The 22,695-nt window shown below is 26.0% G+C and overlaps 4 protein-coding genes across 4 annotated transcripts; 1 reads left to right on the plus strand and 3 right to left on the minus strand. All coding sequences in view use genetic code 6, as the record gives it.

Annotated features, from left to right (window-relative positions):
* Positions 1 to 435: 435 nt before the first annotated feature.
* TTHERM_00502590 (kinesin motor catalytic domain protein) lies at positions 436 to 3,256 on the minus strand (the record flags this gene model as incomplete). The annotated part of the gene is made up of 10 exons (XM_001022313.3): positions 436 to 483; positions 542 to 715; positions 771 to 914; positions 968 to 1,281; positions 1,334 to 1,454; positions 1,507 to 1,754; positions 1,814 to 2,152; positions 2,211 to 2,481; positions 2,610 to 2,848; positions 3,001 to 3,256. The coding sequence occupies 10 exons, from the start codon at positions 3,254 to 3,256 to the stop codon at positions 436 to 438; spliced, it is 2,154 nt and encodes a 717-aa protein (XP_001022313.1).
* Positions 3,257 to 4,674: 1,418 nt separating this feature from the next.
* TTHERM_00502600 (WGR domain protein) lies at positions 4,675 to 13,807 on the plus strand (the record flags this gene model as incomplete). The annotated part of the gene is made up of 18 exons (XM_001022314.2): positions 4,675 to 5,127; positions 5,455 to 6,093; positions 6,153 to 6,218; positions 6,279 to 6,834; positions 6,882 to 7,085; positions 7,155 to 7,754; positions 7,811 to 8,458; positions 8,533 to 9,194; positions 9,252 to 9,416; positions 9,473 to 9,588; positions 9,641 to 11,275; positions 11,329 to 11,539; positions 11,594 to 11,914; positions 11,980 to 12,422; positions 12,484 to 12,776; positions 12,833 to 13,055; positions 13,115 to 13,518; positions 13,575 to 13,807. The coding sequence occupies 18 exons, from the start codon at positions 4,675 to 4,677 to the stop codon at positions 13,805 to 13,807; spliced, it is 7,872 nt and encodes a 2,623-aa protein (XP_001022314.2).
* A 561-nt stretch (positions 13,808 to 14,368) lies between these two features.
* On the minus strand, positions 14,369 to 16,136 carry TTHERM_00502610 (class I histone deacetylase family protein; the record flags this gene model as incomplete). The annotated part of the gene is made up of 5 exons (XM_001022315.3): positions 14,369 to 14,851; positions 14,913 to 15,103; positions 15,269 to 15,612; positions 15,691 to 15,972; positions 16,066 to 16,136. 5 exons carry the CDS (start codon positions 16,134 to 16,136, stop codon positions 14,369 to 14,371), a joined length of 1,371 nt encoding a protein of 456 aa, XP_001022315.2.
* Positions 16,137 to 16,893: 757 nt separating this feature from the next.
* Positions 16,894 to 21,200, minus strand: TTHERM_00502619 (multidrug resistance protein-like transporter family ABC domain protein; the record flags this gene model as incomplete). Its single annotated transcript, XM_001470915.1, has 6 exons — positions 16,894 to 18,415; positions 18,471 to 19,451; positions 19,510 to 19,897; positions 19,984 to 20,130; positions 20,232 to 20,739; positions 20,793 to 21,200. The coding sequence occupies 6 exons, from the start codon at positions 21,198 to 21,200 to the stop codon at positions 16,894 to 16,896; spliced, it is 3,954 nt and encodes a 1,317-aa protein (XP_001470965.1).
* Positions 21,201 to 22,695: the final 1,495 nt, after the last annotated feature.

Here is a 22,695-nt window from a genome sequence, read left to right on the forward strand (position 1 = left end):
TAATTAATTAATTTTATTTTTCAAAAATATTTATTGTCAATAATTAACTATCAATATCAAAAAGTTAATAAAAAATATTTTAATTTAAGTTAGATTTTGATAATCTTAGATTTTAAATTCATTATTCTTTTATTTCAAAAAAGTTATTTAAATTTAGTTAAAGATGACATTTAAAATTAGATATTTATTAAAATTTATTTTAAATTATTATTAAAATATTATTTAAGTTAGAATAAATAAATTTATAAAAAATAAATTTGATTGAATTTTATTATTTTTAATAAATCTTATCACAAATATTAAATAGAATAAGAGTATATTAATAAGCCTACCTTTATATGTTTGTAATCTTTTAGATTATTTTAGATTAAAAGTAAAATATAGATAGATAAATAAATACTTAATTATAAATAAAAGTATTAAATATTTTAATTTTCAATTTTTAAACTTTTCCATTTTACGAGCCTTTTGTAGCTATGTAACCTTTTTTGTTTAAAAAAAATATTTAAAATAATTATAAGAGGTGAAATCTATTTATTACTTTCTTTTTTGCTTTAATGTATGCAAGAGCATCTGGGTCAATATCTTCAGATTTATTATCTGTGATATTTTCTTCACTGGGTTAATTAATTAGGGGATTTTCTATGTCATTTACAGAGATTCCATATTTCTTTTAGAACCATTCTTCAAATTTGTTAAGTAATACATTTTTAGTCTATTTTTTTAAAAATTAGTAAATAAATAAATAATTAAATAATGTTTTTATTTACATGAATTATATTTTGATCGATTATTATAATAGTAGATTTTAAGTCTTTAACCTATTATGCATACTATTTGTAATAATTCTTTTTCTCTTTTAGTTATTGCATAATCTCATACTCTTCTTCATCAATAATTCTTTACAAGATTTCCTTTTTTTAAATTTCATTAATTTTAAATTTATATATTTAATTTAAAATATTACTTCTTGATTTTTATTGGCTTACTTCTTATCTAATTTAAGCTTTAGGTTTTCTATTTCATTTTTTATATCGTTGCATAAGTTGGTAACTTACTTAATTTCTTCTTTTTTTTCTTTCAAGGCTTCTATATTTTTGACGATGCTGTCATTATATTCTTTGCCTTCTTTATCTTTGAAGTCTTGATAAGCTACCTTCTTATCAACATTCACTATCTTGTTGTCAAGCTTAGATTTTTCTGGAGATCCAGGCTTTTCTATGACGTTTTCTTAAGGCTTTTATTCAGGGAATTCGTCTTTAGGTATATTTACTAAGTTCTCTATTTATTTTTAATAATTAATAATCTTAATAATATATAAAAATAATCAAACCTATATTTGCTTGAGGACGAGCATCCTTTCTAGCCTTTCCTAAACCAAATCCGTTTTTGTTTTCTTCACTACCCACAGCTTCTTATTATTTAGAGGCTTAATCGGTTTTCTTCTTTTAAATCTATTAGAGAAATAAAATTTAAAATAATGATAAACTATGAAATAATAACTACAGTGTCCTATTGATCTCTCTTGGTCTCAATGTAATTTTTGTTTTCTATATCTTTTGCCAAATTTCTATAGAGATTTCTAAATTAGAAAAACAGTTCTTTCACCTATCTTAATGATTCAAATTCAATATCATCTATTTCACCATCTAAAAACTTTTTCGCAAGAACTTGTTACTCATATTATTACTCAGGAGTATATTAATCATAAGTAATTCTACCACGATTAGCAAGAGTATCATGCATAGCCAGTTCTTTTTTTTAAAAATGAATAAATAAAAGATATTACATTATAATAATGTTTTTAGAATACCTTGCTTTAATTCCTTTATTTCCTTTTCATACTTTTTTAGAAGCACAGTAGGATCAAGCTTTAATTAAATGGTAGCTTCGTTTGCTACTTTCATCATTCTTGTTGCAAATTTCAAAGTAGAAATTGTCTCTTCCAAATGGTCAGCTTCAGGCCATATATTTGCTATCATAATAGTTTTAGAGTTACCACCAATAGAGTCTTTTAACAAATTAGTCAATTTTGATTATCTATATGGAATATGGTCTCTTTGCTTTTCACTTAATGCAACAACAACTTATTCTAAAAATGAGAGTGATTTGTTTATAAACTAAGCTTCCAACAAAGTTCTTCCTTCAGATCCTTAAATATTTTTATTATTTATTTTGTTATTCATGGTAATTTTTTTTATTTATTTTACCTGTTTTTTTAGTTCTTTCAGAACCAGCTAAATCAACTAAATGAAGCTTAGAAATAATAACTTTTTCTGTAGACTCAACTCTACTTCTAATTTCAAGATGAATTGTAAAAACGCAGTGAGAACGTGATGAGTTTTTGTTTAATTTATGCTCAGATATAGTTCTATTAGTTTCACCTTCAAAGATCATTGCTTAAGCTTCCTCCTCAGTTTTACATTATCTAATTATTTAATTTTTAACATGAACTCTTCCATTAGTGTCTTCTTAAATAGCCTATTTATTATTAATTTTGTAATATTTATTAATATTAAAATTTAATGTTTTTAGAGAGTATTTATTTGTATGCAAAATGTCAATCTTTGTTTAAATAACTAAATCAATAAGTAATTCAATAAATTTACAAGCTACTAAGTTTAATCGTTTGGAGCGACAGAACCTGCTAAGAGATCAGTTAATAATTCATTATAAATTTCAAGATATGAAACACCTACTGTAATTTGCTATTCATATCTCTAACCTACTTCTTGGAAAAGCTAAGAAATACATCTTGGAATAAGACCTCTGTATTTATAATCAGTTGTTGTACCAGTAGTTGTAAATGTTTTACCAGCACCTGTTTGCCCATAACACATTATTGTACCTATATAGATTTAAAATTTGCAGTAAGTAAAACTTATTCATACTAATATTATTTAAATATTTTTATGCAAAAATCTAAAATAACATATCTATTAAATTTAAAATTATATTTATTTTAATATGATGTTTTTCTTCTTGCTTTGCATATTTTACCTGAATAACCTTCAAGGACCGAAAGAACAATATCTTTGGCACAAACATCAAACATAACTTCCTAAGAAACATTTTACAAAACTTTATCAAAGTGAAAACCCCAGTTTTCTTGTTAATGATTAACGTAACCGCTCTCTGCATTTTTAGGAATGTTGATTCCTACATAATTAGAAGATTCATTTATCTAGATATTTTTGTATGCAAAATTAGCAGTTGGACGTGTCCTAACTACTACTTTAATAGGAGCTTTTACCATTTTTTAATCAAACTAAATCTAATTATAATATTAAAGATTTAATCACTCTCTTTACTAAATTAATTTACTTTGAAAATAATAAATAACTATTCGAAACTACTTTTTGTTATTATTCACAAATTAATAAATAAATAAATAAAATAATGACGGTTACGAAGCTTAACAAATTTGCAAAAACTTTAATATTAAAAGAATGTATTAATATTTTTTATATTTTTATCATGCATGATTATTTATTAAAAGAAGCAGGTATTTTAGCATCAGGAATTTAAAAAAATACATTTTATAATTTGATTTATTTTAAATCATCAAAAAATATTTAATTTTAATTTATTAATTTTGGTAATGTAAATTCATAATATTCCTTGTTAATTAATAAATTTCTTCTTTTAGTTTTTATTATTAATTAAATTATGATATAGTTTTAATATTAATTATAAATGCAAAAAGTATAATTGAGGATTGTTACAAAATAGAATTGGTTTGTTAAATGTGGTTTAAATTAAACTATTTCAATCTTATTAAATTTTGGAATATTAGAGCGCTCAAATTTATTTTAAAATTCGGATTTTCTGCATCCATAACATAAATAAATAAATAAGAAAAATTCTTTTATTATGAATACTAAATTAAAAGATCTTTTAAATGTAAGCTAGCTAGGTTATTAATATAAATTTATATTTTAAAATAACATAAAAAGCTAACTAAAAATTAAACTTTTTCTATATAATACTATTGGCATGAGAAAACAATTTATTTATATCAATTTTGATTTTAGAGCAAGCAACAAAATAAATTATTGAAGTTATACTGTCTACTTACTTTTTATATTTTCCGCAAAAATATCTTTGAATTTAGATTTCAAAATGTAAATAATGTAGCTATTCATATTAAGTTTGAAAATTGTATATTAAAATAAGTTAAAGAATACTCATAGACAAGCAAAATATAGACTTATTATTTGCTATCATGCTTAATAGCAAAGATTTTATTTTTCAATAATTCATTATGGAACCTACTTATTAAACTTTTTCTATTGGTTTAACAATTAAAATTTTCCGGGAAAAGAAACCAATAAATAAAATTTATCGTATTTAAAAAGAATCTATTATTATCAAGTTTTTATAAAGACTTATTTTTTTTTTTTTCATTCATCAGATAAGATAACTTTATGATAATTGATTTTTTGGGAATTATTTATATAGGGGAGAAATATTGATTTTTCAATTAATTTATAATCCATTTAAGAAAGATATGATTTTCATATTAAATATTAAAGCATAAAATTTATATTGATTTATTTTCTCATAATTATTATAAAAAAGATATTTTATTAGAAATATTAAAATAAAAAGAAATTAACATCAACTTGATAAAACAAAAAAGAGAGATTGAAGTTAATCAAAAAACAAAGAAATATGGCTGATAAAGGAATTTTTATTTACGCAGTCAGAGATGAAGACAGCATGCAAGGCTTCATCTTGGTTGCTAGTGAGGTAGATATTGATGTGGAAAACTCTAAGGCAGAGAAGGTTGGAGTTTACCATATTCATTCTGTAAAAAATAAACCATACAATTATACAGTCAACAAAAAACTCACTAATGTAAGACTTGATGAGTTTATGAGCGTAGTAGATGAGGATTTATATGAGTTTAATGAAAAGAATAGAACTCTAGTATTCGATAAGAAAGGTTATGACAACTTAATTGGTTAACTTATGGATGATTTAGAAGAAGAAAATGATGATGACTCATCAGAAGAAGAAGAAAAAAAAAAGAAGAAACCTGCTCCTAAGGCAGCTTCTGCCAGGAAAACTCGTAGTTCTAAGGGATCTGATAAGGTTAAGGGATCTGACAGTGAAAGCTATGAGGTAATTAACAAAAAATTAAAATTTCGTTTTTAATTTCTTAATTTTGTAAAAAGTTTACTATTTTTTAAAACTTAGAATAAAGACATCAATCAATCAAACGTTTTTATTATTTATTTTGTTCGTTGTCTTATGATTGGATTTCTTAATTTATTATAAATTATATGTTCTTATTAGATATTTGCAATCCAATATCAGAAAATAAAATTTTACAAAAATTTTGTTCATAAACATTACAATTTAATATCTATAAATTTTAAATATCTTTTTGCTTTTTATTGAGTTGATATAATTTAAAATAAACTAAATAAATAACGTATTATTTTAAAGGCAGCTGACGAAGAAGATGAAGAAGAAAAAAAGAGATCAAGAGGAAGACCTAAAAAAAATAAATCCACTGAAGAAATTACAGAAGATAAAGACGAAAACTCTTAAGAGGATTAACCTAAGCCTAAAGGAAAAAGAGGAAGACCTCCTTCTAAGGATAAAGCTGCATCAGTCGCTGTTCCAAAAAAATAGGATAAGTAGGATGATAAAGATGGAGAAGAAAATGGTGAAGATTAAAATGGTCATGAAGAAAATGGAGATGAAGATAAGGAAGAAGGAGAGTAAAAACGTGTTCCTGGTAAACGTGGCAGAAAGCCAGGTAAAAAAACAGCAGAAACACCTGCAAAAAAAGAAGCGTAATAAAATATTATACATAATAGAAAGCCATAAGTATTTTTAATTTAAAGACCTGGAAAAAGAGGAAGAAAGCCAGCAAAGAAGGGCTCAGAATCAGAAGATAATGAAGATGCTGATGATGAATAAGAAGAAGTCTCAAAAAAGGGAGCAAAAAAGAAAGTAGAAAAATATAAGAAAGGTTCACACAATCCTAATATACCTGATGTAGTCAAAACTGACGAAACTTTCGAAGGTGATTCTTAAGATATTAATGACGTTTGTTGCTCATTCTGCACAAACAGAGAAGTACTAATTAATTTGAGAAAAATTTAAATTTTTGAAATTTTAATTAATTAACTAATTAGTTGTTAAGAGCTGTTTACACAGGTAATAGTAATCTTTTGAAAAAATTAGTTTAGTCAAAAGCAAAGGTAAAGAAATCATTTTATTAATGCATAATTTTTATCAAAATCAATACTATTATTAAATAGGTCTCTACTTTGTTTGCCAAGAGAGGTCCTGATGCTGATGAAACCACACTTGAAATCATTCTTAAAAACAAGGATAAAAAGTGCCTTGATGTTTTGATTAATGCTCTTAACAAGAAATCAGAAATTTCTTTAGCTTCTAATCCTGAATGCTCCTTAGAAGAAGTCTATACTGGTTTCAATGACAGATTTGCATACGGTGTACCAACTAGAAAGGTATAAATGGCTAGAGGTGGTAAAGAAGGAAACAATGCTTTTGTTGCAGATATTAACTCATTTGTTGATACCTAAAGCTGGAATGAGAATGAAAGATTAATCTTTTCTCTTCTTGAGAATGAAACAGAAGTTTAATTTTTGGAATTCTTAAGAGGTCTTAAAGACGAAAATCTCACTACCTCTTTACTTGAAAAAACATATGTTGCTGTAAGAGCTGGTAATAGAAAGACTGCATCCTATTTGATGAAATAAGCTAATAAATTCGGTGGATATGGATTCAACAATCTTCATGAATAGGTTTTATCCTTAGATGATGTATCCAAATTAGATGAATTCAAAAAAGGTAAATTCATTTTTAAGATAAACCAAAAATGCATGAATTTTTTAAAGTAAGTATAACCAAGAAAAGCACAGGTGTTTATAGCAAGAATAGTTATGGTTTTGGAGGTGCATAGGGTATTATTACTCCTATTCATTGTGCAGCCATCAATCCTAATCCAGAATTCATCAAAAAGTTGTTAGAAATATCACCTGAATTCACAATTCCCGATGATTTAATGAGAAAGCCAGTTCACTATGCAGCAACTTGCGAAGGTATTTATTTAACTCATACTTGCCTTTAAAAATATTTATAATAAATAAATAAACATAATTTAAAAATAGGTCCTGGTCCTCTTAGTTATCTTTTAAAATAGGGTGTTGATGCAAGAGAAGGTGATAAGAAAAAAATTACACCTTTAATGCTTGCTTGTTAATTTGGTAGAGCCAAGAATGTAGAAATTTTGTTAGATGCAAATGGCAAATCAAACCCTGATACTCGTACTAGAGAAGGTTACAGAGCTATTCATTATGCAGCCCACTATGGACATCTTGACTGTATTAAATTGATGATTGAAAAAGGTGGTGTTGAAGTTGATTCTCCTGGTCCCAAAAGAATGACACCTCTCCATATTGCTACTTCAAGAGGTCATTTTGAGATCGTGGAATATCTTCTTTCAAAAGGAGCTAAAGTTATTGTAAAAGATAAGTTTAAACGTAGTGCAGTCATTCATGCTACTGCTAATGGCTATCTTAAGATTTTAAGTCTTATTTTAAAGAATGGTGGACCATTCAATGACCCAGATTCCTCAGGTAACTATCCTGTACATTATGCAGCTGCATATGGATTTTAAGCTTGTCTTGATTTACTCAAATAAGCTGGAGCTGACTTTAATCCTCAAAATTCTTGGAATTTAACTCCTCTCTCAATTGCTATGGCTAAAGGTAATAAATAGATTTAAATAATTTTTTTAAGTAATTTAAAAATATAAATAATTTAGGACATTTTGGAATGGTTAAGAAGCTCTTAAATTATCCTGAATGCGATGTTAACTGCACTGATGTTAAAGGTAGAACTATCATATCAAGAGCTACTGAAAAATTAAATCTAAATAATCTCTCTCAATTCGAATTCATTCTCAAAGAGAAGAAAGCAAATCCTAATATGGCTGATTTACAAGGTCAATCGCCTCTTCATTATCTTTGTAACTTATCAAAAGATGATTATGTTAGCAAAAGATAGAATGAAGAAAATGCTCATCATGTTACTAAAAAATATGAAGAAGAATATGAAAAGATTGTCTAAAAAGCTACTTAAATTTTACTTGATTGTGGAGCTGATATTAACAAATTAAACACTATGGAAGAATCTCCATTAACTATTGCTATCAAATAATAGAATTTCTTTATTTTAAATATTTTATTAAAGAAAGGAGGCCTCGATTTCTCTCATGTTAACTAAATTGATCAAAATATTCTACACACCTTAAATACTTTAATTTTAGAAGGACCAAGTGGAATCGATCAATTCTATAATATCTTTGAAGAAATCAAAAAAGATAAAAACGTAAATCTTAAAGAATACTTGAATAAAGTTGATTATCATGGTTTTTCACCTTTGTTAATGTACGTTAAAATATTCAGTGAAAGTAAATTTTTAAAGCTTATTATATTAAAATAATTTTTGTATTTATTTATTTCTTTATTTAAATTTTATAAAAAGATGCTTCTCATTATAGAGAATAAAGAGTTGAGGAATTAAGCCAAGAAATATACTCTAAGAAAGGAGGCTCAGCACCTAATAAAAAGAATCCTATCAAAAAGTAAGCCCCTACAAGAGGTCCTAGAGTAGCAAAAAAAGCAATTAGAAGTGCACCAGCAAAATCATTAATTGGATTTAGCAATGATGGAGCCTTAGTTTAATTAACAGAAAAGGAATTAGAAAAAGTTTAAAAACAAGCTGATGAAGATTTATTGCAATTTGAGCAAAAATTCTAAAAATTAATTACTTTCTTGGTCGAAAAGGGTTCAGATGTAGAAGCTAAAGTTTAAAAAATTAAAAAATATAGATCAAACATGGATGTAGAAGATAAATCAGATAATGAAGAATAATAAGAATAAGACGAAGATGATGATGAAAATGAAGGAAATAAAACCTTAAAAGATGAGATGGGTAATCCAATTTAAAATAAAAAAGTTAAGTACATTCCAGAATATAATTCTTGTGGAGAAATGAATATATTTGGATTAGCTCTTAGCCACCTATCTTTACCTTACTTAAAATTCATTCATGAATAGTATCCTTAATTAGTTAACAACGTTGATTATCTCAAGAGAAATCATCTCCATAAATTTATTTTGAAAAATGATGATGAACCAGCTACAGTAAACAAGATATTTGTTTAAATTTTCTTAATTTAATTTAAAAATTTTTATAATTAGAACGTTTCTCATAAAGTTTTAGAGTGGCTCACTACTTTAAAGATAGATATTAATTAAAAAGATATTATTGAATCAACTCCTTTAATCTCAGCTATTTCTTAGAAAAAGTACAAGTTTGCAAAGACTCTTATTAATCACAAGGCATAAGTCGATGTTAAGGATATAGTAAATTAATTAACAAAATATTTTTATCGAAGCAACATTTTTTTTTTTGAAAACAGTTTGGAAAGACACCACTTATTATGGCAATTAACAATATTCAGAGCAACAATCTTGAATTTGTTGAATACTTACTTTCTAATGGTGCTTCAGCAAACTTTGCTGATAACTATGGCAGGTAAAATGAATATACTTTAAATACTTTTTTTAAACTAATTTTAATTAAATAGAACACCCTTGCATCATGCCATCAATAAGGCTGATAAAGGTGCCAATGCTTCTTTTGATCTCGAAAATCTCTTGATTAAGAATAAAGCAGATATTAATGCTGCTGACTCTCTTGGTAGAACTCCTCTTCACTATTGTTTTGTTAGCCTCTAAGATTAGTAATATAGTACATTACAGTATGATCCTTTTGAAACTGTTAGCAGTCTTTGTAACCAATCCAATATTAAGATTGACGTTAAAGATAATTTAGGAAAGACTCCTTTGCATTATGCTGCTTAAAAAAATTCTACTATATCTGTAATCTATATGATCGAAAAGAAAGCTAATATTGATATTGAAGATGCCAATGGTAATACTCCATTAGCTGTCGCTTTCCGTTTCAAAAGAAGTGAAATTACTACTACCCTTATTCAAAATGGTGCTAATACTTCAAAGTTCATAACTATTAACAAGAATTTAAAACCAAACGGGGAAGAAGAGGAAGAATACAAAGAACCTGCTAAAGATCATTGGGGTAATCCAATCAAAACTAGAAGAAGATAAAACTATTCTAGCTATGGAAGCAGATACTTATTCTAATATCAAAATCAATATGATGGATTTGGAGGTGACCAAAATTCAAATAATAGTATCATCAAAAAATTACTTAGTGAATACCATATTGAAGAAGACAGTTATATCGAATTAGTTAAAAGAAGCATCACAAAAGAATAGTTTAAGGAAAAAGGCTTAGATAATCTCGTCTTTTAAGAATTTAGAGTAAGAGGTGATTTACCATTAGGTAAGCATTCATTTTTCAAGGCATCTATCACTTTCTAATGGTAGGGTATTGCCTATTTGCTTTTAATCAAGGGCAATTACAATCTTTTTAATGCTTTAGAGGATGCCATTAAAATTGATCTTTATTAACTTTCAATCACTCTTCTTTTTAAGTATCCAGAAGATGAAACGATTACTTAATGTAATAGCGAAGGACAAAACCTGATACACATTTTGTGTCAAAGATCTCCTAGAGATGTTAATCTTTAAGTGAAGCTTTTTGAAACTCTTTTGAATAGAGGTGTTGATGCTAAAAAATTAGATAATAAGAAGAATCTTTGCTTGCATTTTGCTTTCCTTCATCATTAACTTACTCCCAAACTACTAGAATTAGGATTAGATTGCAATGCCTACAATGATGACTAATAAACACCATTTGCCTTAGCTATTTAAGAAGATGCAAAATAAGCATTGAAAATATATACAGCTAACTACAAACCTGACTATTCTAAAAAATTCAAAGCTAAATTAGAAGGCCATTAAGACTATTTATAATTTACACCTTTGCTTATTTAATTTGCAAATAAAAATAAAGATTTAGTTTTATTGAATCATTTATTGGCAAATGGATCAAATATTAACGAAGTTGATAATTTAGGTAGAAATGCCCTCTATTATGCTATATATCACAACTCTCACAAATTAGTTAAATTTGTTCTTTAAACAAAGAAATTCGATGTTAAGCATGTAGATAATCAAGGCAAAAATGCTGTTCACTACGTTGTTAATCCAGTTGAATTTGGCTCTTATGAAAATACAGAAATATTAGAGCTACTTCACAATGCAAAAATAGATTTCAATGTAAAGGATAAGGATGGGTAAATATTTTTTGTTGTTGTAAATATAAATTTAATAATTCATTTTAAATTAGAAATACTGCAATGTTTTATGCTTTGCAATAAGATTCCAAAAAAATGGCAGAATCCTTGAAAAAATACGGTGTTGAAGCTCTTAAAGAAAAGAAATTGCCTTAAAGAGCTGCTACTTCAATAGTAACTGATGCTTTATTCCCTGATGAAGAAATTGATTATGAAGAAGACAGTAAGAAGTTTAGCGAAGAAACTACTTATGATCAATATAAGGTTAATACAAAAATTAAGTCAAACAAAATTTAATATTTATGATTTTATTAAAAGGAATTCTTTGAGCAAAAGAATGCTGGTGATAAAGTTTATCTCGATAAGTATGTAGCTGGAAACTACAAAAAGAAAGATAATTATGTAGTACTTGATGATAATAATGAACCATACAACTTGCTCATGACTAAAGTTGATCTCGGAGGAGGATTTGCTAAGTATGTATTCTACATCATGTAAGTTATTCATGATAAAAATTCAGACGTTTATATTCTTTACACTCGTTGGGGTCATATGGGTGGTATGGGTCAAATGCAACACACTCCTTTTGCTACCAAAGAAGCTGCCGTTAAGGAATTCAGTAAAATTTTCTACTAAAAGGTAACTTAAATTCAAACTTTATAATTGTTGAATTAAATTTATTTTATGAATAATTTTTAAATTAGTCTGGAAACGATTGGACTAACAGACACAACTTCAAAAAATAAGATAAGAAATATTAACTTGTTATCTTCGAGAAAGGAAATGATAAAAAATCTTTCTCTTTAAAGCCTTATGACTTTGAACGTCTAAATTGTTCAGCTTCATAGCTCGAAAAGCCTATTTAAGAGTTTATTAAGAATATTTCTAATGCAGAAATTTTCAAATAAGCATATCGCCAATTTGCCCTTTCTGACTAATATCTTCCCATAACTAAGCTATCAAAAGCAGCCTTAATTGAAGCTTAGGGCATTCTTGCAGATATTAGAGAAGAAGTCATAGAAATCTAAAAATTAAGAAGTAAATTAACTTAAGGAAATAACATGCAACTTCTTTTAGAAAGAGAAGAAAGCGTACTTCGTTATAGCAATAGATATTATGAACTTGTTCCAAGAGCTGTTTCTAAATGGTAAGTTTATTAAAGTTAAAAAATAGTTTTAATTTGTTAAAAATAATCAATAAATAAATAGGGAGCCTGCTCAACCCTTAAACCATGAACATAATATTTCTTAAGAATAGCGTCTTGTTGAAAATTTACTTGATTTTGAAGCTGCTATTAAGATTATCATGGGTTCTTATACTAAGCTTCAAGTAATGCATCCTTTGGATTACTGTTTCAACTCATTAAGCATCCGTATGAAATAAATTTAAAATGAACATCCTGAATATAAAATGATTTAGTAATACGTTTCCAGAACAAATCATAAAGCTACTGATCCTAATTCTTAGTTTATTAGAAATGTTTTCGCTGTTGAGAGAAGAGGTAATTTTATAAAAAATATTAATATCATTAAATATTTTATTTATAATTTTAAAAAGGTGAGGCTGAAAGAATTAAATAATTCTCTGATCATACTAAAAAGCTTTTATGGCACGGCAGTGGTGTTTAAAATCTCTTAAGTATTCTTAATTTTGGTTTAAGAATCAATGGTATTCATGCCTAAAAATCTGGAAGCTCTCTTGGTGACGGAATCTACTTTGCTGATTTATTCTCCAAGGCAAGTGCTTATGCTAACAATGCTGATGTTGGTGTCGAATCAAGGTATATAACAAATAAATTTACATGTATAAAGTTAATATTTATTTTTAATTAAATTGTAGATTCTTACTTCTTTGTGAAGTTGCAGTTGGAAAGGAATAACAAATTAAAACTAATGAAAATTTTACTAAGTTTGCTAACTCAAATTATTAACTTATGAAAGGCTTTAACAGTGTTAAACTTGTAGGTAAGTCTTGTCCTGATGAAAAGAAAAATCTTGTTTTACCAAACGGTACTATTGTTCCAATCGGACCAATAATTGATTTCAATGAAAACTTGAAGTAGAAACTTCAAATAGAGAAATCTACCAAAAAGAGTGCAAAAAAATCTACTAAAAAACCTGCTTAGAAAATACCTGCTAGACCTATCAAGAAGGTAGTCAAAGCTACTAAATATTCATCAGATGAAGAAAACTCTCAAGATGAAGAAAGCTAAATTTAGGTTGAAGAAGACGAACTTGATATTCGTAAAATCACAAAAAAAAAAATAAATTTTAATAACTTTTTTTTTTTTAAATTTAAGCTGAAGATGAAATTTAATCTGATGGTGATGAGGAAATAGAAGAGGAAGAAGATAACTTTGATGAAGAATAAGATGAACAAAATCTTTTATAAAATAATTTCTTATATGACGTACAACACTAAGGTGCTAAGACTCCATTCAATTAGCTCTTTACTCAATATTAAAATAGTGAATACGTAGTTTACAACTCAGCTCAAGTTAGAATAAGATATTTAATTGAAATAAGAGATTGAAATAATTTAATAAATTTTTATAGATTGTATGATAATAAAATAAAGAAAATAAAACATTTTTTAAATTTTTAAATAAAGTAGTAACTTATACTAATTAATTATAAATTATTTCTCCTAAATTTAGTTTCATTTTCAAAAAAGGGAGTTTATTAAAATGATTTGCTTATTTATATGTTCTATTTAGATTTTTTCAAAATAAAATTTAAATTAAAATAATATTCTCTAAATTAAAATAGATACTTTGAAATAAAAATTAAAAATTTACTAAAATCTTTAAAAATTAGAATTTTATGAAAAGGAAATGGCAAAAGATTTTTAATAATTTATATAAGAATACATACTGACTGTTTTAGACTTTTCCAAGATACTGTATTCAAATAAATAAGCATTACTAAACAAATTTGCCAAATTAAAAATACAAATCATTTACACTTTTAAATATTTTATTTTAGATAAGATAAAAATATTTTTTACTATTTTTTTTATTTTTATTTTTTAAATTATATTAGATAAAAAAACATTAATTTAATTTTACAATAAACATGATTTTAATTATAAGAATCAAATATATCTATTATTCATTATAATAGGTTTTTCTTTCTATTTAAAATATCTTTCTAACTCTTCATCATCCATATCATAATCAAATTCTTCATCTATATTTTATTCTTCTTCTGCAAATTTACTATTATCAGGGGTGTGATGGAATGCCATAGAAGGTGCACTTTCTATTTATCTTAAATATTCATGAACGGTTGAAACCTTCTAATGGAGCTCATCCTTGGTATTTTTATTATCCACATTATTTTTAGGAGTAACATGGAGTTTATGATCTGGACCAAAATAGTCATAAAACGGCTCAGTAATAGGAATATTTCCATCAATTTTATTTCCAACACAAATAGATGTCTCATAAGCCCAGCATCTTGCAACATTTGGTACATTATAACCACCACCTCCCATTAATATTAGAGGAATACCAAAGCTTTTCATATATTCTACAGCTTTTCCATGCCCTTTTGTTGATAAATTGAAGTGTCCTAGCTTTTTTAACAATAATCAATCATTATTTAAAAATAAATACTCTAACAATAATTAATTTTACCTTATCATATGCTAATGAATCAGCTCCGCATTATAGCAATATTACATTAGGTCTATATACTTCCATTACTTTTTTCATAACATCCTTAAATACTTGTTCAAATGTTTCATCATTGATTCCTGGTCTTAAAGGTACATTAATAGCATGATATTTGCCTGGTCCATCGCCAATAGAATTTAGAGAGCCACTTCCTATTTAAATAAACAATTTTTATTTTTAAAAAATTGAATTCTCATTATGATTTATAATAATTCTATTTTCAAAGCTTGGATTTATTTTTTTTTTTAATTTATGATTTATTATTAACTTCTAAATCTATTTCAAAAAGCTATATGATTCATAAACAAATATGTTACCTGGGAAGAAGTCATCACCATATTCATGAAAACTAACTGTCATCACACGATTTGTAAGGAAAAAAGCTTCTTCTACACCATCGCCATGATGAACATCAATATCAATATAAATTACTCTTGGATAATACTTTAATAACTCTAATGCACACAAAACAATATCATTAACATAACAAAATCCACTAGCTTCTTTTTTCTTTGCATGATGTAAACCACCTCCCCAGTTGATAGCAATATCAGATTATTGATTTATAATCATTGATGCGCAATCTAAAGAACCACCAGCACTAATCTAACAAAAATTATAAAGACCTTCAAAACCTGGGCAATCAGAAGTATCTCCTACTCTATATTTTTATATAGATGAGTTCAATATAAAAAGTAAAGATGCAAAGTAATTAGATAAATTAAAAAATATGCAATACTTGCTTGTTTATCTTTTTTTAGGGTTATTTATATGGTATGAAGATTCTAAATTTATTAAGGGATCTTGTTTCAGCTTTTTTAGCTCTTATGTCCAACCATTACTAACATAATTTTGTAGATAATTAATATATTCTATATCGTGAAATTTGATCATTTCTTCAAAAGTAGCTTAACGAGCAGTGTAAACATCTAAGTCTTTATACAGACCAAAATTTTAAATTAAAGAATGTGCCATAGCAACTCTTTTTGGTTTCATAGGGTGATCTTTGCTGTAGTAAAACCTAAAAATATTATTAATTATAGATTTGTTAAATTTAATGATATTATAAAAGTTTAATATAAGCTCTAATATGTGCTAAGTATAAATGCAATACTTTCCTATTTCAGGATTATAGAAATAACTAATTCTTTTCCCTTCATAAATTGTTCTAATATCATCTTCCATTTCTAAGCTCTTATATAATAACTATATTGTTTGCAATTTTCCAAGGTTTTAAAAAATAAAGAATTTATATATATTGTTTTAATATTTAATATCTTAAAAAGCATTATGAAAAATAATAATGTTCTAAATCTTTTTAATTGCTCATAAAAAAGATTAATTAAACTTCTGGCGCCTGCAAAAAAAAATATAAAGTTAAGAAAATTTAACAAAACTAATTAATAAGTTAAAAATTATTTTACTTTTTTTGTCAAATTTAATAAAAACTTTTTAAGTTATTTAAAATTTTTTTTTATTTTTAATTTATTTTCATTAGCATTTTTTTATTTTATATTTATAAATTTAAAAAATATCAAATTTTTTTATGTTATTTTATTTTTTAAAAATTTTTAAAATAACCTGAATATAAAGTAATATTCCAATTCTTTATTTATTATTTTATTTTATAAAAAATATTTTTTACTCTTACTGAAGAGCATGTTAATATTCTAATCTATATTCGATTAAATTTTTATCAACTTCACTGATTGTTTATTGATGTAATTTTTTAAAGTCATTTTCATAATTAGAAATTAGGCACATATTGTTAGGAGATTTAGAGAAAGAGAAACTTATAAATAAGGTATTTAGATATAATATAATTAAATGGAAGGGATAAACAATGACATTAATATACAAAACAAATTTTTAAAATAATATAATATACTTATTAAAACATTATTAATTATTTATTTATTTTTATAATTTATTTACTTATTAATCAATGAGCATTTAATCTATAAAAATAAGATTTATTTGACATTAATTAATCGTAGGTACCTTATTCAACAAGCTTTCCGCTTTCAATAACAAATATCTAGTCACTATCTTTGATTGTCGATATTCTGTGAGCAACACAAAGACTTGTTTTACCTTTCATTACACTATTTAATGCTTCTTAAACAATTTTTTCATTTTCATGATCAAGAGCACTGGTTGCTTCATCAAGCAATAAAACATTAGGATTTTTAATGATAGCTCTGGCAATGGCTATTCTTTACTTTTGACCTCCAGAAATTTGGCTACCTTTGGGTCCTACTTTTCTGTCAAATCCACTTCCTAGAGTTTAGTGTTCGTTTTGTTATTCACTTTCAAATTAATTTGCTTCAATGAAAGTAAGGGCGTTAGCTCTTCTTGCAGCCTCTCTTATATCATCATGACCTACATCCTCAGAACTGTATCTAATATTTTCAGAAATAGAGCCATTAAAAAGAATTGGTTCTTAACTAACAACACCAAAGCTCCTTCTGAATTCTTTCAAGTTATAGCTTCTGATATCCTTTCCATCAACAAAAATTTCACCCTCATAGTTATCATAGAATCTAAGAAGCAATTACAAAACTGAAGATTTTCCTGAACCACTTGGACCAACAAATGCAACTTTTTAACCTTTTTAAATTTTGAAAGAAAGATTTTCAAAAACTTGAGCATCACGAGTAGGATATTTGAAAGAAACGTTTCTAAATTCTATATCACCAAATACTCTTTCTGTGATAAGATTGTTGCTATACTTTTCAGATATTTGAATTTCATCTTCGCTATCGAGTATTTTAAAAAGACCCTTACATGCATTCTTAGCAGCACCAACATCACTCATAAATTAGTTTGCATTACCAGCACCAAAAGCAGCAAATAATATAGTGAAGATAGAAACAAACATTTCTTTTATAGTAACACCATTATCTCTAACAAATATAGCACCACAGATAAATATAATAGCATATACTCCAAACATAGCTAATTAAGAGAAACCAAATGCAACACCAGAGTAATTTCCTTTTTTAACAACTATTTCATAAGGTTTAACTAACTTTTCATCATAGAATTGTGAAACTTTCTTCTCGTTAGCAAAGGAAGCAACAGTTCTAATGTTTGTTACACTTTCCATAATAAGCATACCTGAATCTTTATAAGCGTCATCTGTGCTTTCACTGAAACCTTGAACGAATTTAGCCTGTAATTATCCTGCAATAATCATTATAGGACTAACAGCGAGAGCAATCAATGAAACTCTCCATGAATTAGTAAATGCACTAATAAGACCAGTTGCTAATGCTGAAAAGTTTTAAATTTAAATTGATACTACATTTGAAGTTAAAGAATTAATAAGGTGAGCATCAACTGATAAACGAGCACTTAAACTTCCTGGGTTATTTTCAGGTCTATCAAACCAACCAGCAGGCATTCTAAGCATTTTTTTGTAGACATCTTATCTTACTCTCAGGGTTAAACCTTCACCAACTCTAAAATTATTTGCATAAAAGATAAGGATTAAAAGTATTTAAAATAAAAAATTACCTAGTAAAGAGATATTGTTATAAAGTTGTAAATACTTGAGAACCAATTGCTAAGAAAACGAATAAGAGAGATAGTAGATCAGCCTTTTCTCTGAAATCGCTTGCCCAAGGCTTTGAAAGAACTTCAACGAATTCACCAAGAACGAAACCAGATAAAGGAAACATTGTTCCATTTAAAAGAGCAAACAAAGCTCCCAGATAGAAATAAATTCTTTCAGGTTTGTTAATTTCGTAAAGTCTTTTCATCATACCTGATTCTTCTTCCTTTAATTTTTTTAATTCCTCTTTTGTTAAGGGCTTCTTATCTTTTTTTTCTTCTAAGTTAATTCCAGGAGCATCGATTTATTGACTATTTCTCTTAGATTGTGATTACGAATTGTTATGGTGATGAATCTAAGCAGGATTAGTAGAGGATTTTCTTTTAGCAGGTTAATCCATGCTCTTAAGGTGATTTTCTTCATCATTATCACCTTATAAGTCTTACTTATCTTCTTATTCTCTTTATATTTAATTTTTTGCTAATGCTTCAAACTTGCCTCTGGCATTTATTAGAGATTCATATGTACCTTCTTCTACCAACTCACCTTTTTCTAGCACAAGGATTCTATCTGCATTTTTAATTGTAGATAATCTATGAGCAATCACTATTGTAGTTCTTCCTTTAGAAATATCATCCAAAGTTTATTGAATCATTGCTTCATTTTTCCTATCAAGGGCGCTTGTAGCTTCGTCTAAAAGTAGAATTTAAGGATTTTTTAAGATAGCTCTTGCTATGCATATTCTCTACTTTTAACCACCAGAAATTTGACTTCCTGCATTACCTACATATGTATCCAATTTATTTTGTAAGTCCTTAACAAACTCCCAAGCATTTGCTTACTTAAGAGCTGCAATCATTTCTTCTTCTGTAGCATCTTCCTTGCCAAACTTTAAATTCTCTCTAATTGTTGTAGCAAATAAAACAGGCTCCTAGCCAACATACCTATAGATTTTAATAAAAAAATATAATTTCTATTTTTAATTTGATTTAAAATATTTACCCAACATTTTTTCTAAACCAAAGATAATCTAATTCCTTAACATTAACTCCATCAACAGAAATAGAACCTTATTGAGGGTCATAGAATCTCAAAAGAAGTTGCATAACAGTTGATTTTCCGCAACCAGATTCTCCAACAAGAGCAGTCTTTTGATTTGGATTGATGATTAATGATAGATTTTTATGAACAGGAATATCAGCTTTAGCAGGGTAATTGAAGTTGACTTTATCTAAAATGATTTTTCCTTATAAATTTTCAATTCTTTTTGGATTAGGGGGAAGCTAAATAAGAGGTTTTCTTTCAAGTACTTCAAATACTTTAATAGCTGCTTATTTACCAATTGCAAAAGATTTTACACAAGGTCCCATTTATCCAAGTGAAAAACCACCTTTTTTTAAAATAACACTAGAGTTAATAAAATGGTCTAAAAAAGTATAAAAAGAAAGTTTTAAATGCTTCAAACTAAATAAATACCTATCATAATGGCAAAAAATACAACGAATATATCTCCCTAAGTATAGTTACGATCTAAAGTTTAGTTGGTTGTACCGTCTCCTATAAGCTTTGATCCATACCAGAAGCTTAATGCGTAATCTAAAAACATAGTGCAGAAAGTTAAGCCTAATTTATAACAATTTTTAATTAATACAAATATAATAAGCAGAAGAATATAATAAAAATTTTATTTAGTTACATCTTTAAAAATTAAATTCAAATATTACCTAAACCTGCCCCAGCCCAGAAACCATATCTGCAAGCTATTTTAAAGGCTTCAATCAATCCTTTTTTATAATTTTTTAACTCAAATTCTTCGCCAGTTAATGATTTGACTGTTCTCACTGCATTTAATCCTTACTCTGCTAAACCACCTGCAGTTTCATAAGAGCTTGCAATTTTTTTCTATGAAGTTTATATGACTATAGAGAAGGCTAAAGCACCTATTGTTAAAACAGGTAAGGCTGCTGTTGTGACTAAAGCCATCTACCAACCTCTTGCATATCCAACTGCGAAACCTCCAAGAGTCATAAAAACAGTCATCAAGTAGGTAGGTACTTTTTCTCCTATAGCTCCTTATATTTAGAAGCATTCTGTTGCAATTTTACTTGCTAATTCGTTTGGATTAATCATATCGTACCATCCAACTTCTTAACTAAGAACAGCTTTGAAGTATTCCTTTCTAAATGTAATTGATTATCTCTCACCAGATATCATCCAGCAGCTCATTTAAACCTAAGGTATAAAAATAATTAATTTTTGAATGAGAGTTAAGGATATTTATTTACCCAACTTAAAAAGAATGTTCCCAATCCAATATAAAGGAAGTAGAGAGATTAAGTTCCAGCTGCGTCAACGATTTGATCGCCAGTAGAAGTAGGGCCAAATGAATCAGTCATTTAACCAAAAATAAGAGCAAAAAGAGGAAGGGCTATACCATTAGCAATAGCAGCTATAGCTCCAACTGTCATTAAAATCCAGTCAAACTTAGTTGCATACCTAAAGAGTTTAAAAAAGGAGATCTTTGGTTCTACAATTTTTTAGTCTTTTGTTTTTTCATTGTCCTTTTTATTTGTAATATTATTTTCCTATAACTTCTATGTTTAAGTTGGAGGGTTTTGAATGTGTTAAGGTGAATAAGGAAAGGAATCTCTAGGTTTCCTATCCTAATTTTCAACATCAAAAGCCTATTACATAATAATATTTTTAGAATCCTATTTCTTAAAATTGTAATGTTTTGTATAGATTTAAATTTACAAGAACTTGTTTATGTTTTTATTAATTTAACTTTATATTGCTTTTGATAATCCTTTTAAAGGCAGTTTGTTGCAAATGAGAAATTTCTTATCAAGAATAATTTATTTTTAGTTTATCTTAATTATCAAAATTTATTAGCGATTTTTTATTTAAACAATGTTTTTACACTTCGAAATTTTATCTTAGCCACTCGATGAATTTAATTAATTGATGTAAAAGCAAAAATTCTGATAGAAACTGAATTAAGTGTATCGTATTCTTGAAATAGTATGAAAATTTACTTTTTGTCTTTATCTAATTAGATTTAATATGTAATTACGCAATTATTTAATTTACTAAATAATAAAAGAAAAGGTGTTTAACTAATTTTTGTAAGCGCTCAAACTCTCTTATTTTAAATGATTAATAATTTAAGTAATTGATTTTACTTTTCAAAATGTAATAACAATTTTTTTGAATGGAATGATTAAAGTAGAATAAATTTTACTTTTATTTTTGTATCTAAATTTTATAACAAGTATTTAATGAAACATCAGCTTTTGATTTGCCTTGAGAATTTATCAATCTATAGATAAAAAACATAAACAAATAAAGAAGTAGTAAATAAATCCTAAGAATTTATTACTTATGTCTTAGCTTAACTGTAAGTTTTTAAATTTCTTTTTAAATATGATAATTAAAAGAATATTCATAGAAAAAAGAATAGAAGAAAATTTTATATTTTTTATATATTCTTTAAACAAATAACTATTTATTATTTTTACAATATTTTAAATTATTTTTGAAATGATTCTATTTTAAAAAACAAAATACCTTTTTTATTGTCAGTTTTATTCAACAAAGTATAAAATTAAAATTTATTTTTGTTTAAAATTTAGATTTTTAAGAGATTCAAATAATTTATATAATTGGTGACAAATAGTAATTAATTTGAATTATAAACGTTAATTAAATTTTGTGTAAGATATATTTGAATTATTGTATTGATTTTAATTTAATACATTGAAATAAATTTCATAAATTTAAATTTTGATTTTTAATATAAAAAGTAATCAATAAAAACAATAATTGAATTGAATAAATTATATTTTTTTAAAATATTTATTAAATATATTAAATATGTTTTTAATTTAGAATAAAAAATTATCAAATTACTTTTTTTCAATGAATCAAAATATTTTTAATTCTTAATTTATTTAATCTATTTCTCTTTTTACTTAAAATATATAAATCATTTGATATAATCTTTATTAATGTTAAAAGATATAAACAAATGTAAATAATATAAATTAAATTTTCTTCTAGAAAGCTTTAAAGATGAATCTAAAAAATCCAGGATTATTTTACTTTTTAATAGGTTAGTCATTATTTATTTTATTAAATCTACTTATTAACAAAAATCAAATTAAAACTAATTATAAATTTTGCTTCGCT

The sequence above is a fragment of the Tetrahymena thermophila genome (genome assembly GCF_000189635.1).
Source record: "Tetrahymena thermophila SB210 genomic scaffold scf_8254487, whole genome shotgun sequence".
In the NCBI taxonomy this organism is placed as follows: Eukaryota; Ciliophora; class Oligohymenophorea; order Hymenostomatida; family Tetrahymenidae; genus Tetrahymena; species Tetrahymena thermophila.